Below are 18,864 nucleotides of genomic sequence, written 5' to 3'. Positions count from 1 at the left end.
CGAGCCCCGGCCCGCGGACACTACACCTCCAGGGGCCTCGGCCCGGCCCCAAGCCGCGTCCCAGGGAGGCGGGCGTGGCTCAGTGTTCTCTGCAAGACTCAGCTGCCCTTTCGGAAGGACCCACGGGGCAGCGCCCCTCCCCCGGGGCGGTCCCAGCGCCGCCCGCACAGCCCTGCAGTGGGGCCCGGGCCGCAGTCTGGGTACTGACCAATGTAGAAAAATAAATATCCATTAAAAAAATAACTTCTGTGTATCTATGTGGAGGGTGTAAACGGTGAGCGGACGCGGCGGCGGGGTGGACAGGCCCGGGGCCACCGGGGGCACCGCCACAGCCACAGCAACGTCCCTTCAGGGGGAGGCTGCGGACAGGAGCGGGGCGGGGGGTCGGAGCTCAGACCCAGCACAGGGCAGAGGCCCACACCGGGCGCCGGCCACGGCCGCCTCCCCTGCCGTCGCTGTCGCTCCCCGCACCAGGGCGGACCGGCTCCCAGCCGCGGGCAGTGGCGCCGAAACCCAGGGCACCTGCTCCCAAGGTGATCCCACTTCCCCCTCCACCTGTGCCCTTGCCCTTTACCTGGTGACAAGCCTCAAAACAGAGCTGTCCCCGTTCCCATTGCTTCCCCCCCCTCTGCTGGTCCTGCAAGCTGAAGAACTTGACTACAGAAAACTCCAGAAACCCAAGGGCCAGCCAGCCAGGAAGGGAAAGGGGCACACTGCAGGGCGCCCCAGTACGGGTGCCGAGCCCCGGCCAGCGGCCGTGCACCACCAAACCAGGAGTCACCCCGGAGCCCAGGCCGGCAGCCATGACCTGCACCCCAAGCCCCCGCGCCTGCGGCCGGGCCACCAGAGTTCCACAGCGGATGGGCCTGCCTCCACCAGCTCAGAACCTGGACTCTGGATTTGGTTTTGAACGAGCTTGACAGACAATTCAACTGCTACCAAGTCCTGCCCTCCGTCCACTCAAGGGCCCCAGGGTAGCTCCCAGAGGGGGCCCCGCGCGTCTGTGGTGGAGGCAGTGGGGACCCGGAGGAGCCCCCAGCCCGGCCGGGCCCTCCAGCCTGCACGCCCAACCCCCGCGAGCCGTCCGGTTCCTTGGCCTTGAATTCAACCAAATAGTGAAATGGGGCACCAAAAAAAATGTCTGGCCAGTGGCGAGGAAGGGAGGGTCCGAGGAAGGCGGAGGAAAGATCCCAAGCCGCCCCGTGTTCCGGCAGTATGCCTACAAATTCTCTAGAAACGTATCAAGGACTAAAGACAGCCAATGATATAAAAATAGTTTTCAGTGGCTCTGAGTGAAGAAAGACGAGCCATGAGGCGAGTTCCGTTCACATCACGCGGCAGCCTCGCGAGGTGGTCCTGGGGTCCCCCTGGAAAGAAAGGCCGGCAGCCTGAGAGGCCGATGCGTGCCCACCTGGCCAGGCAGGTAGCTGGCGGCCCGCCACCCTGCCGGGGAGAGGCCAGACCATGGCCTGCCCACCCCAGGACAGCAGCTCCCAGCAAGCGGACGGCCAGCAGCTTCAGCCTCACCTATCCCTGTTCCAGAACCTTCCACATCCCCTTGCTTCTGCTGGGAGCTACACAGCACGTCACAACTAAAGGTCAGACACCAGCCTTACGTCGTAGAGCTGCTGCAGCTCGGCCCCAGGACCTCAGGAGCCCTTCCCCAAAAAACCATTTCTTAAGCCCCGGTCTCTCGGGCTGGGGGAGCAGCGGCGTCAGGGCCCGTTCGCGGAGGACCCTCAGGGCTACACTGCTGCCTGGAGGTGCTCCTGGGGGCCCCGGGCCAGAACCCGAGGTCCACACAGCGGGCAAGAACCCAGATGCAAGGCACTGCTCCCACAGCCCACCCCGGCGGCGAGCTGCGGGGCATCCAGGCCCGGACCCGGCCAGGTGTGCGTGTGCACCTGCCCGCGTGAGCATGCGTGTTCCAGCGCACATCCCCGGCTGCCACCTTGGGGCCTTTACCTGCTGATGGAAAAGATCCTCCTCGCCAAACTCCGCTGTCTCCTCTTCTCCCTCCTCCCCGTTCTCCGTCTCCCGCACCACCGAGGACTGCTTCACGGTTCTCATGGCCACTTCCTGTGCAAGATTTGAGCCACAAATGCTTGACCCCTGGGGGACGGACACCAGCCCGTCGTGCCGGCGCTCAGGTCAGGATGTTCCGGCCAAACTCCAGACGCTGCAGAGCCACGTACCAGACCCAGGGCTGCACCCACGGGCCCCAGGAGCCAAAGCTCCGCCCCCGGGCCCCTGTGCGCCCAGTGGTGCAGTAAGGGTTGGACGTGGGGGGGGGGGTGCCTCTAGGAGGGACCCTGGCAGGCCTCGGCACCCACCTCCCCATCAGCGTTGATCAGGACAGTCCGGAAGCTCTCGCCAGTGCCCCAGCTGTTCTGGGTCTTCCACACGAGCGTCGAGGGGGGGCTGTGGGCCACTCCCGCGCCAGCTGCCCACACCTGGGGACACAGGGGGGCCTCCCCGTCAATACTGGCTCGGTCCCCAGTACCACGTTCCAGCAGCCAGCTCCCTATCGCCATCCCTGGGTCCGGCCGAAGGATGACATGTCAGGGGACCGACAACCCCCAGCTCCACGGTGGCCACGGGCTCTCCCATCAGTAGACACAGGCCGAGCTGTGCCCCGCGGCCCCAGGGCGCCACTCCTGTGAGTCTTCTATCCCTGTGCAGTGCCCGCCAGCCCACACAGCCTGGCCCCCCGCACCATGAATGCTGACACGTCCCAGGGCGCTGCAAAGGGCTCCAGTGGCATGACGCTGGCACAGGTGACCCGTGACAAGAGGCGGATGTTCCCAGAGCCAAATCACTCCATGCCTGCCCCCGGCCCAGCCCCATGCCAGCTACCCTTCCCAGTAGTCCCCTGGGCAGTGAAGACTGCCGCTTCCCCCTCCACGAGTGGCCCCACTGTCCCCACCGTCCCAGCAGCCCGCCCTTCCACGGCCACCTACCGTGACAGTCTGGCCGGCGCGCAGCACGTACTTGGGCGTGAACTTGTAGGCGATCTCCTCCCCTTCCAGGACCTGCCTCTTGATCCTCCAGTTGCCCAGAGACTGGTCCTGGCACAGGGGACACCCGGCCTCACACACAGCTCGGGGAGGAGGCCCCGCCCGAGCCCGCGGGGACGGAGGCCGCTCACCTTGTCCGAGCTGTTCTTCAGCTGCACGAACCTGCCCTCCAGGTCGATCTCCTCGATGCTGACGCCGCCCGAGGCCGAGGCCTGCTGCGCCAGGTGGAAGCTGGTGGTGCTGCTGCTGCTGCTGCCGGAGCCGATGCCGCTCGAGCCGGGCCCCGGCGACTCCTCCGCCTCCAGCCGCTTCCGCTTGCTGCGGCCCGAGCGGCCGGCCGTGGACACGCTGCTGCTGCTGCTGCTCGACGTGGCCCGCGATACAGTGATCCGTGACGACGGGCTGGGGGTCAGCTTCAGCCTGCGCGACAGAGGGGAAGGGGAGACCGGAGCTCCTGAGCGGCGGAACCCCGGGGGCCCCCCTTCCCCGCCCCTGCCCCCCACGCCCCCAGCCCCACCTCTCCTCCTCGCCCTCCAGCAGCTTGCGGTAGGCGCTGATCTCCATGTCTAGGGCCAGCTTGACGTCGAGCAGCTCCTGGTACTCGGCCAGCTGCTGCTGCATCACGTCCCGCATCTCTGTCATCTCCTGCTCCTTGGCGTCCAGCATCTTGCGGAACTTGTCCCGCTCCCCGGCCATGGTCTCCTCCAGCTCACGAATCCGGTCCTCTGCTGCGCTGGCCTGGCAGGTGGCAGGGGACCCGGGGCCAGGTCAGGCCTGCCTCTGCGGCTCATGCAGAGATGCCCACCCGGCTGCGGCCTCTCCCCACTCCTGCCTGAGCCGGCGGGCGCCCACAGCAGGAAAGCGGCCCTGGGGTGGGCGGGGGACAGAAGGACCCCCGAGCATGAGGTTCGTGGCTCGTCTACAGCCAAGTCGCCTGAAGGAGGGTCCCACTGCGGGGGCGGGCCCGGGACCATGGCCCTCGGGAGTCACCTGCTTCTGGAGGCCGGAGAGCTGGTAGCTGAGGGACTCCAGCCGCATGCGGGCTTCCTTCAGCTCCTCCCGGGCAGCGCTGGCGGCCTTGTCGTTCTGGTCAGAGCTCAGCTTGGCGCTGTCCAGCTAGAGGGACACGGGCAGGCCGGTGAGGGGCTGGCGGCGGCCAGGGAGCCTCGCCGCGCACCCTCCGGCCCCGGCCAGCACCTTGGCCTGGTAGGTCTGCTCCAGCTCCAGCTTGTACAGCCGCACTTGCTCGTCATGCTGGCTGCGCAGCTCCTCCAGCGCCTGAGCCATCCTGAAGTCGTACTCCTGCTGCCGGCTGCTGTCCACCTCCACCAGGCGCCGCTCGTGCCGCCGCCGGGTCTCCCGCACCTCCTGGGGCGCAGCAAGGTCATCACTGCACTGCAGTGGGGCCCCGGCCCTGCCACTCACCTGCCTCCTGGTCACCAGTGTCGTCAACCCAAGTGCCACGCCCAGGCCAGGGCTCAAAACTATGCAAACAATGAACCGCTGGGGAACCTTCCCGGTTCTTGTTCACACAGTTCACGGCCGCAGGAGTCAGAGTCACCAGAGTAGACACGGCCCAGATGTCCCCCAGCTGACAAGCAGGTAAATACAAGGTGTCCCCCATGCACAGGAACGCTACTCAGCCACGAAAAGGAATGAGGCGCCCACATGTGCCACCCGGGGAACAGACCCTGAGCCCAAGACGCTCAGGGAGGGACCCAGACACAGGAGGCCACACAGTGTGTGAGTCCACGTGTAGGACACGTGCAGGACGGGCTCGTCCAAGGACGGGAAGGGGACTTGGGTGTGGGTGGGAAGTTACAGCTGATGGGCATGGTGTCCTTTTAGGTTGACGGAATATTCTAGAGTTAGAGATGAAGGCTGCACAACTCTGAATGTACCAAGATCAACCACATTGTACACTTCAAAAGTTTTATGTGTAGGCATATTTTAATAAAGCTGTTGTTAAAAGAATTCCTGATGAGGGGCACCCAGGTGGCTCATTCAGTTGGGCATCCAATGGGTGGCTCTTGGTTTCGGCTCAGGTCACGATCTCAGTGTCATAGGATCAAGCCCTGAGCTGGGGCTTTGTGCTCAGTGGGGAGTCTGCTTCAGATCTTCAACCTGCCCCACCCACATGCACCTTCTCTCAAATAAATAAAATCTTAAAAAAAGAAAAAGAGGGCAGCCCCGGTGGCTCAGCAGTTTAGCACCGCCTTCAGCCCAGGATGTGATCCTGGAGACCCTGGATGGAGGCCCATGTCAGGTTCCCTGCATGGAGCCCGCTTCTCCCTCTGCCTGTGTCTCTGCCTCCCTCTCTCATTCTGCGTCTTCCATGAATAAATAAAATCTTTAATAAAAAAAAAAAAAAAAAAAGAAAGAAAGAAAGAAAAAGAAGAAAAAGGAATTCCTACCAAGCCCATCTCAGGTACCTGGGATCCAAGACAGAGACCCGGCCCTCAGGACCAAGCCTGCGGGTCGCCATAGCTACAATAAATAAACCAACGGCTCGGGCCCTAGACTTGGTAGGGTCAGGTGCACCCAGAGGGCACTGTTCACCAGCCCCGGACTCCAAGGGAAGGGGGCTCCCTCCTCCAAGAAACTCACTCCAGCACAGAAAGCAGGCACTTACCACACTGTGCCATCAGTTTGCAAGAACAATAGGACTGTTTCTCAAGGAAGCCAATCCTGTTTACAGAGAGGCCATGAAGCTCATGGAAGCCAGAGCAGCACACCCCCCCGCGCAGCGCCCCCTGCGTGGCTCCCCGCCAAGAGCTCCCAGCTGCCAGCCTCGGGGAGCCCCTCCAGGAGCCCCTGCAGGCTCCCCTCACAGGTCCCCGCATAGCTCTCTTCCTCCGCCCCTTCCAGATCCCCTCCGAGGCCCCAGTTCTCTGGCAGATGCCTTCAGGGCTTCCCTCCCGGGCTCTCCCCACCTCCCCTGGCAGCCCTGGCCTGGCTCTCACTGGGCCTGGCTGCAGCTGGAAGCCACTCCTCAGTCGTACGGGCATCCTTCCTGGCAGCAGCTCCCCAGGGGCACTGAGTGCATGCACCAGCTGGCCTGAGGTTCCATTCAGGACCATGACAGGACAATGGGCTCTGTCATGATGAGCTAGGGGGCCGCCAAGCCACGTCCCCTTCCAGAAGACACAGAACCCCTCGCTCTGCCAGGAACGTCACTCAGGAATGCCATACCCAAGGGCCCGGGCCCAGGGATTAAGAGGCGGAGGGGTGGGGGGGTGGACCCAAGAAGCAAAGGCAGCAGTGTGCCCTCCCCTGGCCTTTCACAGAGAGGGTCTGCCCTGGGTTCGGGGGGGGGGGGTGCCCCCAAACATGTCCATGTCCTAATCCCCGGAACGTGGGGGTGTGACCTTATTTGGAAAAGGGGACTTTGCAGATGAGATTAATAAGAGTCTCACAATCAGATCGTCCTGGATGACCTGGGTGGGCCCTAACCCAATGACAGGGCCCTCTTCGCGTCCTCTTAAGACACGAAGAGCAGAGACCGAGGAGAGGCTACGTGAAGGCAGCCCGGGTGGAGGGATGCAGCGACGAGCCAGTGTCCCCGGAGGCTGGGAGAGGCGAGGGACCTCGGGAGGAAACGCACCCCGCCTCCCAGAAAGTGGGAGGACACCGATGTGCCCACACAGGGAAGGCCCCCTGGCCCAGACTCACCTCCTCAAAGACATTCTTCCGGAAGTCGAGCTCCTCCTGCAGGCTCTGGCAGCGGTTCTCCAGATCCACGCGCATCAGCGTCTCCTTCTCCAGCTGCTTTTTGGCCACGGCATGACCATCCTCCGCCTGGGAGACACAGGCCAGCAAGCAAGGTGACGACCCTCGTCTGCCGCACCGTGTGGCTTCTGGGGGCCCAGGGATCCCCTCGGACACGCACTCCAGCAGGGGGTGTCGGGGGGCTGGACACCCGGCCCAGGCCGCTCCCCCCACAGGCCGCCTGCCGCCTTAAACCTGCCTTGGCCAGCTGGGCGCGCAGCTCTGCCAGGTCACTCTCCAGGACGCGCTTGTCGCTGAGGGCGGCAGCCAGCTCCGCCTCACTCCGGTGAAAGAGGGACTCCAGATCCTTCACGCGGCCCTGGGCCACGGTGAGCTCGCCCTCCCTCTTCTTGGAGCTGCAAGTCAGGAGCGGGGTCAGCAAGGGCGGCAAGTCTGGGGCTACGGGAGCCCCCCAGGCAGTGTCGGGGGCCCAGGGACAAGCTCCTCTGGCCTCTGGCGGTGGGGGCAGCTGCTGCAGGGGCCGACCTACCCTGGCTCTGGGGTAACGGAGCCCGGCCCGTCGGCCCAGAAGGTGCCCCTTCTTCAAAACTGCTCTGTATCAGCTAACAAATACAAGCGCTCCGAAAAACCTCCAAGAAAGAGCTTGAATGTCAGGTTTTGGTGATTTGGGGACACAGGAGGTATCATTTATGGGATAATGACTTTTTAAGAAATTAATGTATAGCGACCCCTGGGTGGCTTTAGTGGTTCAGCGTCTGCCTTGGGTTCAGGGCATGACCCTGGGGGTCCCGGGATCGAGTCCCCATTGGGCTCCCTGCATGGAGCCTGCTTCTCCCTCTGCCTGTGTCTCTGCCTCCCTCTGTGTCTCTCATGAATAAATAAAATCTTAAAAAAAAAGAAATTAATGTATAATTTATTAAAGTTGCATATTAAAATGTCAGCCTTTAAAAAGTCAATCTTATTTGCAACCTTGACGTATTTTAAGCAGGCTCCTCTGATATTCTAGTAGACGATGCCCCCAATATTAAAGACAGCAAATTGATTTTTTCACAGCCAGCCATTACCAGCATGGGCCTGAGGCTCTCCAACACCTCTCAATGGAATTCTCAGTCTTCCTGGAGTTGAATGCAAGCCCAAGAAGGTGACAGAGCCATCCCCAGCAAGAGTGGGGGCCCCCAGGAGCTCCTCCCAGCACACCTCTCACGGGGGCACTATGGGGGCTGAGCAGCATCCACCCAGTGAGCGAGAACCACGGGGGCCATGGCATCGGCTCACATGAGGTGGGGTGGTGTAGACCAGTGCCTTCAGCTCCCGAACTGCCCGCGTCCTCAAAAGCAGCCCTGGGAACACAGAGCTCCACTCGAACATTTTATCATCAGCCTCCACGAGGGTCTCGGGGTCCTGCCATCCCATTCCTGAGTTAAGCCACACAGTCCTGCCTCCCCTGCTCACGGGGGGCTTCGAACCCTAAGCCCCTAGAGCAGGTTTTGCGGAGTTTGGGGAAACAAATCTTTGTCTGTCAACCATTACCAAGAGCCCACTGTGTGGGGAAAGCCACTCTCATGCCAGAGATACATTTGGGAACACCCTTGCTCTCCCGATGCAGAACGTCTTCGTGGGTGGCGGTGACAGTGAAACATGCCACCTGTCAGACACGAGTCTGCAACAGAAAGGCAGGGGAAGCAGGACGGGAGGGGAGGGAGGAGCATGAACCAGGTGGGAACTGCACTGCTGCGCAAGCCCTGCCAGGGGTAGCCCCCGAAATAGATCTGAATGAGGGGAGCATAAGAATGAGCCACATCCGTTATTTCCGGGAGAAAACTATTCGGGCAGAGGAAGCACAAGTGCAGAGGCCCTCGGGCGAGGTGTGCCTGGGAAGTCTGAGATCAGCAACGAAGCCCGGGTGCCAGGAACAGAGGCATCAGGTGATGGGGAAAACTTCTTTACTTTTCTTAAGTTTATTTAAATAATCTCTATACCCAATGTGGGGCTCGAACTCACCACCCCAGGATCAAGTATCGCGTGCTCTTCCAACTGAGCCAGTCTAGTGCCTCAATGTGAAAATTTCTCAATTTTATCCAATATTCAGATTCTCCAGAGCTACACAGAATGGTCCAGAAAGCAGGGGTACTGGGGCCTCCCACTGGCTTACGTCTCACTGGCCACGTCTTACGAGCTTGAGGGCGTTAACGCAAATTCCTCATTTGTCTAACAGTAAGTCCTGGAGGATTTGTCAGGCCCTCCACGCAGCTACCCACGTTCCTACCATCACAAGGATGGGATAAATTGGCTAGGGAAAGAACACCAGATCTCAACAGCCCCATCTCCCGGCTCTGGAAGGGCTCCTGCGCCTAGAACAGAAAGTGAGGCACCCGAGCGCCGGAGGGCGGAAGAGGCGTCCACAGGCCCAGCGAGGACAGGAAGCCTGCCTTGTGGGGCAGGGGCCACAAATCCTTGGATTGGCCATTCCTCTTGTCCCGCCTGCCACCCGCCAAGCCCAGCATCAGGCCAATCTGCTTGCAGGCTGAGGAAAGTGACTCTTGCGACAGTGGGCACAGCTGCCAGCCACAGACGCTGTCGCAGAACAATGGGAGCAGCTTAACACGGCCCCAGCAGCCCCGGGCATGGAACATCCCGGCAGTCAGGAAAGAATCCTGGCACAGAGGACACTTGATGGCTCAAGGAGGGACATCTACAAGAGGCTCCTTGTGGCAAAAGCCCCCTGCAGTGGGGGCATGCAGGGGAGAAAGTACGAGACCAGCCAGGACGGCTCCGTTTGGGTGAAAGCTGCTCCTGCTGCAGACTTTTACTTTTTTCTTTTCTTTTTTTTTAAGATTTTATTTATTTATTCATGAGAGACCCAGGCAGAGAGAGAAGCAGGCTCCATGCAGAAAGCCCAACGCGGGCCTTGATCTGGGGACTCCAGGATCACGCCCTGAGCTGAAGGCAGGCACTAAACTGCTGAGCCACTCAAGGATCCCCACTTTTATTTTTTTCTTTAAACTATTTTGCATTTTCTGCTTTCTTGACAGAGAGCATCTGTGACTGATAAGCAGAAAAAAAAAACAGGGCTTCTTAGCCCAGAGAAGGAGCCAAACACAGGATCACAGGCATCTGGAGGGTTCTGGAATCTGTACTGATCCTAGAGAGTGGCTGGAGTCCCAGGCTCTGGAATTCACTCAATTTTCCCCAAAAAGCACAAATCATCTTTTAATTAAGAAACCTAAAAAAAAAAAAAAAAAAAAAAAAAGAGAAACCTAATAAATTGAGGCACCTGGGTGGCTCAGCAGTTAAGTGTCTACCTTCGGCTCAGGTCATAATCCCGGGGTCCCGGGACCAAGTCCCACATCGGGGTCCCACAAGGAGGCTGCTTCTCCCTCTGCCTGTGTCTCTGTCTCGCTCTGTGCCTCTCATGAATAAACAAAATCTTTAAAAAAAAAAAAAAGAAAAGAAAAAAACTAATAATTGATGAGATACACAGTCTACGTGGCTGTTTAACAGTGCAGATGGCCTTTGCTCCTTGGCCAAAGACCGGGTGCCTTGACTGTGTGGGTCTACCTCTGGACTTTCTGCTGTGTTCTCCACGGAAGAACCCAGGGGCACATCCCTGAGAGAAGCCCATCTGAGGCGGCTACACACCATGTGGTTCCAAGTCTAGGACGTTCTGGAAAAGGCGGAGCTGCAGAGGCGGTGAAAGGACCTGTGGTGGCCGGGAGTTTGGAGGGAGACAGGAACAGGTGGAGCAAGGGTTTTCAGGGTAGTGACGCTATACTGGCAGACACAGCTTCCTTATATACCTGCCCAACGGGAGTGAACCCTAACGTCAGCTCTGGCGCTGCCTTGTCTCTGACATTGCACACTTGCTAATGCGTGGTGTGTAAGGTGTTTACCAGAAGGGAACTAGAGAAGAGATTTTAGATACTTTGTTTCTACTCATCTTCCTAAAACTGCCTAACTACCACCCCCCAAACTCTATTTAAAATAAAATGGAGACACCCGGGCAGCTCAGTGGTCGAGCGTCTGCCATCGGCTCAGGATGTGACCCCGGGGTCCTGGGACCGAGTCCCACATCGGGGTCCCTGCAGGGAGCCTGCTTCTCCCTCTGTCTGTGTCTCTGCCTTTCTGTCTCTCATGAATAAATAAATAAAATCTTAAAAAAAAATAAGTAAGAAGAGAAAAAAAATCCCACAAATGTGAAGGCGACCCTGTTGATAGTTAGGACTGTGAGTGGGGGCTCCGAACCAGGACTCAGTCCTGGTCACTGCCAAGCTGAGGGACCCTGGACAAGCCTGGCCCCTGCCTCAGTTTACCCGAGTAGGGACAAGGACAGTCCGGCCCTGATCACATCTGACCACGTGCTGTCCCGTACAGTGTCCTCTGTGAAGCACTTTGTTCAGGTACCATCCCCACCAGTGGCGCCGGGTTTCCACGCCATCCACGGGCCTTTTACTCATAAGCAGACCCGAGGGAACGTGCCTTAGAAGAGAAGAGGCCGGGCCCGAAGGCCTCCCACCCACCCGGCCTGGATCCACGCTCTGGGATTCCTGGACAGGAGGGAAGCAGACCCCATTCCCCCGGCGGGCCTCCCGACAGGAGCCCTGGAGGCTGAGGGAGCACGTCCAGGTCCCTGGGGCCCCGACATGGCAGGGGTGGGGTGCACACCAGTGGCTCCCGAATCCAGGGCCGAGGGGAGGCTGGGCCCTGTGGCCTGGGGCCTCCTCTCTGGGAGCGGCGGTCCAGCAGGAGCAGCTCCCCAAGACTCTGTTTCAGGGCAGCTGCTCAGGTTTCAAATCTGCCTGGGGCTGAATTACGTGGGGGGGGGGAGGGGACAAAGGTGGTGGGAAGGGGCACGTAGAAAGCCAGGCACAGCACCCTCCAGGGGTGCGCACCCCCCGGGGCCAGCCGCAGGACCCTGCAGCAAGGGTGCCCAGGTGTGGGGAGGCCTGCCCTGGACACACCACGCCTCGGCGTCCGGGCGGCCAGTGCCGCCGCACACCTACCTCTTGTTCGCCTCCTCTAGCTCGGCCCTCAGTTTCCCCAGTTCGATCTGCAGCCGGGCCCGCTCCCGCGCCGTCTCATCCAGCACCCTGCGGGCATCAGCCAGCTCCGACTCGTACAGCGTCTTGATGCCGCTCACCTGAGGGGAGCAGGAGGCCCAGCTCAGGGAGAACCCCCTTCCCCACCAGCAGCAGGGGCCCCCGGGCTGGACACAGCTCCCAGTGATGCGGGGACCTGCCCAGCCAGCCCCACCTGCCATGTCCCCTCATCCCCTGCCCCGGCCACCCACCAGCGGGCACACGGCTCATGCTTCTCGTGCCTTTTCGCCCCCAGCCTCCCCCCACCGTGCATAGGGCCGGGCGCAGGTATTCACAGGTACCTGCAACCAAACCGGGACAGGGAGAGGCCCTCAACCCCACTAGGGCAGCTAGAGTCAAAGAGACAAAGGGGAACAAATATCGGCAACACAAAGAAATCCCACGGCCCATGGAAGCCAGCAGGGCAGGTCCCCTCCACCCCAGCGAGTCCACTGCCGGAACCTACCGCCCAGGAGAAGCGACATGCGCATCCACGTGAACCCATGTGCGTGTTCACAGCACAGTTCACAGCAGCCAGAAGGTATAAACGACCCCAATGTCCGTCGGCGGACGAGCAGATACACACTGTTCCCCACGCACGAGCACATCCCTAGGCCGTGAGCAGGAGTGAGGCGCCCACGTACCGCCCCAGGGATGGGCCCCGAGTCCCTGGTGCTCAGGGAGGGAACCAGACACAGGAGGCCCCGCAGGGTGTGAGTTCGTGTGTGTGACACGTGCAGGACGGGCTCCTCCACGGACGGGGAGGGGACTCGTGGGGACCGGGTGGGGGGTGACTGCTGATGGGGGCCAGGCTCCTATGGGGGATACGGGAATGTTCTGGAGCTGGACAGGTGATGGCTGCACACCTCTGAACACGCTAAAGCCACCGATGCGCACAGCGGGATGCGAGAGCCGCAGGGGACAGGAATTCAGTTCAATAAAGCTGCGGGCGGAGGCCCAGCCCAGGCGCTCCCGGGCTGCTCTGGGCGCAGCGGGTGTCGCGCTGGGGGTGCACGGTGGCTGGGACCCCTCCTTCCACGGGAAAGGCCCCTGAGCAGAGGGGGCCGGGGAGCTGCCGAGGACCTGCCACGTGGGGTGACCACCATCGCGCCTGCAGGGACCGAGGAGCTTCCCGGACCTGGGACTTCTCAGAAGAGCTGGGGCTCTAACAGCCCGTCTGAGACCCGCCTTCCACACGCGACCCCCCGGCCCCCGCCTGCGCATCCTGGGCCTCGGTCCAGCAGCTCCCAGTCACTTCATCCCATAGGTAAGGCGGGACACGGGCTCCTGGGCCCGATCTCACAGATGGGGAAACGGAGGCACAGAACAGTAAACTGGCCTCTCCTGACCCGTCGCTGCAGGGCAGAGCAGGCCCACTGGGGGCAATTCCAAGAGGATGACACATGCTGGTGGAGCAGAGACGAAGGTTCTCCCTCCTGCACCCTGGCCACCACCGCCCACTGCGACGGCAGGGGCCTCCCTCCCGCAGAGCCGGTCACCTGTGGCCACGCCCGATGTTTCCAACGCTGGGAACTGGACTCCGGAATCAACCTTAGGTCACAAAGTGGCCACTCCTGTCTCCAGAGGTAGCTGGGCACCCATGTTTACGCGCCCAGCTCTGTGTCCTGCCATCCTACCTTCCAGAACTCTCCTAAGCCGGGGGGGTGGGCAAGATCCCCTCCGCCACCCCAGACTGGGGTCCTTTCTCACACACCCCCACATCAGGTGGGGGTCCCGGGATGACCAGGAACCAACACAGCAGTCATAAAGGTGACCTAGTACTGAGCCGGCTTGGGGGAGGGGCAGGAGAAGCGGTCATGACACTGTATTTAAGTTCTCGATGGGGGCACCTGTGGGGCTCAGTGGTTGAGCATCTGCCTTCCACTCAGGGTGTGACCCGGGGTTCTGGGATCGAGTCCCGCATCGGGCTCCCCACAGGGAGCCTGCTTCTCCCTCTGCCTGTATCTCTGCCTCTGTCTCTCTCATGAATAAATAAATAAAACCTTAAAAAAAATAAGTTCTCCATACTTCAGTCAGTGGAAGCTTTGCACTAATTTTAAATTTTTTTTTTTAAGTAAACTCTACCCCCAACGTGGGCTTAAACTCACAACTCCAACATCAGGAGTCACATGCTCCACTGACTGAGCCAGGGGGCATGCCAATAATTTTAATTTTTTAAACATTCCAGCAAAACGTTAGTTGTCCCACTGCCGCAGCCCGACACCAAGGAAACACCAGGTGGACCCCAGCAGAAAGACATCCTACAAATTCCTGACCAGTGCTCCTCATGACTGCCCAGGGCAACCACACCAGGGGAGCCTCAGAAGTGGTCTCTACCCCAACAGGCCCAAGGAGACGTGACATCTGAACGCCTCGTGGGGTCCCCAGGGCTCCTGGGACAGAGAAGTGAGGGGAAACTGAGGACTCCCAAATGAAGTATGGGTGTTAGCCAATGACGTCGATATGACGTCAGTACTGGTAAAATCACTGTGATAAACGCTGATGGGGGGGGGCATTACTAGGGGAACCGGGTTGGAGTACGCAGAAACCCATACTTTCGCCATTTTTCTGTAAATCTAAAACTAGCCTCAAAATAAGGTTGAGGACACAAAAATACACCGTATCGCCTGCCTCCACGACTGAGATGTTTGGCACCCCCCGATTCCCTCGTCCCAACCCTGCACCAAGGCCACACTCTCGCCGCCACCTCCAGCGTCTTGTTTGAAGTACCGCGTTCTGGGGTGCCCGGCGGGCTCCGTCGGGGGAGCGCGCAACCCTTGATCTCAAGGTGGGAGTTCAAGACCCGCAGTTGTCCAGATCACTTAAAGCACTAAGTTCTTGCAGTGGCCCCTGTCGCTTATCTAGGCCGGTGGAGCCAGGCCCTCGGGCCACATTCCATCCCACCCGCTGTGTTCGTCCGGCCTGCAAACCCAGGACCAAGGTCTGTACATCTTTAAGTGGCTGGGGGCTGGGGGCTGGGGGCGGGGGAGAAATCTGGCGACACAGGTGAACTGCAGGAATTCAGATCTCAGAGCGTATAAATAAGGTTTTCTTGGCGCGCAGCCCGGCCCGTCCCCCTGCACGTCCCCCTGCGCGGGGTGCGGGTGGCCTCCCACGGTAACCCCAGGGCTGAGGGGCCGTGACCACACCTCCGGGCCGCGGAGCCGAAAATGCTGACTCTGGCCTCTTCAGAAAACATTTGCCAACCCCGCTGCAGCCCTGGGACAATTCAGAACATTCTTGCAGAGCACAAGCTCCCAGCCTCTTTCAGGCCACTAACAGGTGTGCTCGGGGCAGGCCTCCCGGCACCTGTGACAGTCACTGCGGAGCCCGGGCGCAGCAATGGGAGACCCGTGGCTTGGGCCTTTTGTCTGGTCTTTTATGGCATCTGCAAGCGCCAAGAGTGAACAAATGTGTCAGCATGTGTTGGCCGGGGAGGGGTAGCATGGGGGGAAGTCCAGATAACCCGAGGTGACCCGTTCCTGTTCCTGTGTCTCTGGGGCACGAAGTCTTCCCGGCTGGGAACCACAGCTCTGCGGGCAACCCCCAAACACAGGCCACCCCCAGTGCTGCTACTTCCGCCCACCCAGCTCCCTGGGTCCACCCAAGGGAACCCCCTACCCACCCCACCCCCCCACAGCAACAGGACACCTGAGCAGGTAAGGGAAAAGAAACCGAAGGCTAGAGAAACTTAACACCCGACTGGGGAGGCTCCCTGGAGAACTGCCCCCCCTCCTGGGTCCCATCCCTCCCTGCCAGCACCCAGGAGCTCTCTCAAACAGCAATCGCGCCCAGCCCGGCCCCAGTCCTTCCAGAAACCCTCCAGCGATACGAGCACACGAGTATTCAGCAGCACTGCCCACCCGAACAAGAGAAGTATCCTCGGATACCCGGGTGGACTCGTACGTGGGCACGTGAGAGCGAGCGTGTGTGTGAGAAGGGCAAGGGCTTGGCAGCTTGAGGTTTCCCTCACGCACCTCAACTGGACTTTACTGCGAGCGTGTGGTACGCTTGTAACGTTTTACAGACATCCTCAAAGGGTTCCTGAGGTGGCTTCTCCTGATGGCATTTGGGGCTGGAACATCCTCTGGGGTGGGGCCACCCTGAGCACTGGCGGGGGGCGGGGATGTGCGGCACCCCTTCCCCACCCACTCAATGCCAGGAGCACCTGGAACACAATGAACATTAATGTCCCCGGCATCACGCACGTCCCCTGGAGCAGCGTCCATCCAGGTGAGAAGCTGCTGTACAGGTAAAGCGCACACCGCTCAGCCCACGTCCCTCCTCCTGGAGCCACCTTCCCAGCGCCCTCTGCGCCTCTGCCCACCCACCTCACCGCAGCCCATCAAGCCTGGACCCCACTGTAGCCCAAGGCCGTTTCCAGGTCCAGCCCTCTGAACAGCCCATGAGGGCACCCTAGGCTCGCCGCTCCAGCACCCCCCCACCAGCAGTCACCAGCTCCCCCCACTGCCCAGGTGAGAGGGACACTCATCACCTGGCCCACAGGCAGCTGGAAGCTCCAGGGGAACAAGCTGGTTGCAAGTCCCAGCTCCAGCTGAGGGCACACCCCTCACCCCCAGGTGACACCTAGAGCCCCTGCATGGCCCCTGAGGTCACAGTGGGGCAGGTTTATCACCCACAGCAAGACTGCCTTTGTTCCCGTGAGTTCGTCTGGATTCCAGAAAGCCCAGACCAGCCGAGGAGTAACGCTGCTGCCCAGACAGACGGGCCTGATGGGGTTCCCCTGGCCCTCTTGCACGCACTCTGGGTACAGCACCCACGCGGTGCAGGCTGGCACCCACTTCCACTGGGCCCAGCAGGCTCATCACCCCATCTGCAGGTGGCACAACCAGGCCAAGGGAAAGACGAGAAATGCGGACGGCGCAGCAACCAACCCGGGTTCCCTGCAGGCAGGCACCAGGCCGCATCCTGAGGACACACGCGTGGCCGAGGCAGGCGGCCACGCTCGCTGGAGGGCCAGGGCGGGCGAGTCTAGCTCCTAGCTCCGTGTTATAAACAACAAAACCCGCCCAAGGTCACACAGACTAAAAGCAGGGTGCATCTGAATTTGAATCCAAGCGCAAGCAGTATAGACAGCACCTCCTACCAACGAACCTTCTTCGTCTCCATCACCCAAGCCACTTTCTGAGCCATTCCCTATCCTGGCAACTATCAGAGGCAACAGAACCCACGGGATACCTCCTCTGGGCGCCTGTCCTCCTTCTACAAAATAAACACTAACAGGCAAGGCCTCGCAGGTAGCACAGGAGGGGGCAATGTTTCCATTTTACAGAAGAAGCACCAAGACCCAGAGTGTAAGTGACTTGCCCAAAGTCACACAAAGGGCAAGTGGCTCCCAGAAATGACCCCCCAGCTGCTCTCCCACGAGTCTGTCCCACAGTCCACAGTCAGGACAGGGCAGCCGAGGCTCAAGCACATTCTGGCTTCAGGGCCTGGCTCTCCTACTGGGCCCTCAGGGGGAACTACAACGTTGAGCACCGCACCCCTGATTCAGAGGAACCCCATTTGGGTTTTAAGGGGCCAGCAGGGGTCTGGCTGAGTAGGGGGGGGGAGGGCCTGGGCCCAGTGAGGGCTGGTGTAGAGTTGAGCTGGAGCCACAGTTCCCAAGCAAGGAAAGAACTCGCCCTGGACCCCTGGACACCCGGCCCCTCGAATGCCCCCCCAGGGGTGGGGCTTGCCCAGCCCCTTCCTCCTCCGTCTGTAGTGAAGCCCTGGGACCCATTTGGAACCCAAAACTTCCTGCTGGATCCCCAAAACCAGACGTCACCCCATCTCCTCATCCCCTCCAGGTTGTAGAGCCTACCAGGCTCCATCCCATCAGCCAACCGGGTGCCCCAGGGCCCAAATGAGGACCTCTCCAATTTCCCCTGGGGCATCAGACGCCCCCCCCTCCCCTCCGGCGCCCCCCCCAGCCCAGGTGCGGGTAGGAGATGGAGCCCGCAGCCTAACCACCTCCCCGGAATTCAGCACAGGGCTCCGCAGAGCTGGATGGAGAGCAGCGCATGGGACGCCCCCCAGGGACCCCCACGAGACCCTCCACCCTCCACCCTCCGCAGGGCCCCTTCCCACAGCCTGAACTCCCAGGCTCCTCGGAGACCAGAGAACCCCACCACATCTCCCAGGACGCCGGAGCATCCGGATGCATCCCGGGGCTCCCCGCCACTCTTAGGGGAGCTAAGAGATCCCGGCCAGGGGATCCCCAGATCTCCGAGCACTCAAGGCTCGGGGCTGCCCCAGCTCCCCCAGTCGCCCAGAGATCCCTTAGGGGATCCCTCGGAGGACCGTATGCCTCACTGGGGGGGGGGGGGGGCGGGTACATGAAACCCCCTGCCGGGCCCTCGGCGGGCGGGGCCTGCCCCAGGGTGCACCCCTCGCTTACAGGCGCCCGAGAAAGCCGGGGAAACCTTCGGTGGGCGGGGCCCGGTCCAGAGAGCATCCCGCATCCCTCGCTCACAGGTCCCCCAAAGATCCCGCGGCCTTCTCCGTGGGCGGGGCCTGCCCCAGGGCGCACCCCCCGCCTGGGCCCCTCTCCCCGAGACCCCCTGAGGGTCTCCTCGGTGGGCAGGGCCCGCCTGGCCTCCAGACCTCACGGGGAGGGGGGGTGTTCCCCGAAACCCGCGGGGCATCCTCCGAGGCCGGAGCCGCCCCAGCGCCCCCGGTGGGCGGGGCCTGCCGAGCGCCCCCTCCGAGGCCGGAGCCCCCCCGCGCCCCCCCAAGCCCCGGGGACCCCGGTGGGCGGGGCCCGCCGAGCGCCCCCTCCGAGGCCGGAGCCCGGCTGCGCGCCCACCTCGCGCGTGGTCACCTCCTCCCTCTCGGAGATCTTGAGCAGCAGCCGGTCGTTCTCGAGCTCGAGCGCGCGGACGCGGTCGATGTAGTGCGCCAGGCGGTCATTGAGCTCGCGCAGCTCCTCCTTCTCCTGCAGCCTCGACAGGCGCGTGGGCGACAGCGGGGTGGCGGGCCCGCCCGCGCGGCCGGACAGCGGCGTGGCCATGGCGGCGGCGGCGGAGGGGGCGGCGGCGGCG

The 18,864-nt window shown here is 61.5% G+C and overlaps 1 protein-coding gene across 4 annotated transcripts; it reads right to left on the bottom strand.

Moving 5' to 3' along the window:
• Window positions 1-1,262: 1,262 nt before the first annotated feature.
• On the bottom strand, window positions 1,263-18,864 carry LMNB2 (lamin B2). Of its 4 annotated transcripts, none has more exons than XM_077860609.1 (12): window positions 18,630-18,864; window positions 11,747-11,883; window positions 6,985-7,141; window positions 6,690-6,815; window positions 4,215-4,385; window positions 4,008-4,133; window positions 3,535-3,755; window positions 3,149-3,437; window positions 2,961-3,068; window positions 2,334-2,453; window positions 1,966-2,079; window positions 1,263-1,388 (listed from the first exon to the last, which is right to left on the bottom strand). In XM_077860609.1, the coding sequence occupies exons 1-12, from the start codon at window positions 18,831-18,833 to the stop codon at window positions 1,326-1,328; spliced, it is 1,836 nt and encodes a 611-aa protein (XP_077716735.1). In that variant the 5' UTR covers window positions 18,834-18,864; the 3' UTR covers window positions 1,263-1,325. The 4 variants fall into 4 exon arrangements, with proteins under 4 accessions (XP_077716735.1, XP_077716736.1, XP_077716737.1 ...); XM_077860610.1 differs by having other exon boundaries at window positions 1,263-1,367; XM_077860611.1 differs by lacking the exon at window positions 18,630-18,864 and adding an exon at window positions 18,222-18,293.

This window comes from Canis aureus, chromosome 19 (genome assembly GCF_053574225.1).
Source record: "Canis aureus isolate CA01 chromosome 19, VMU_Caureus_v.1.0, whole genome shotgun sequence".
NCBI classification, from domain to species: Eukaryota; Metazoa; Chordata; class Mammalia; order Carnivora; family Canidae; genus Canis; species Canis aureus.
This window is presented reverse-complemented; position numbering and strand designations above follow the sequence as displayed.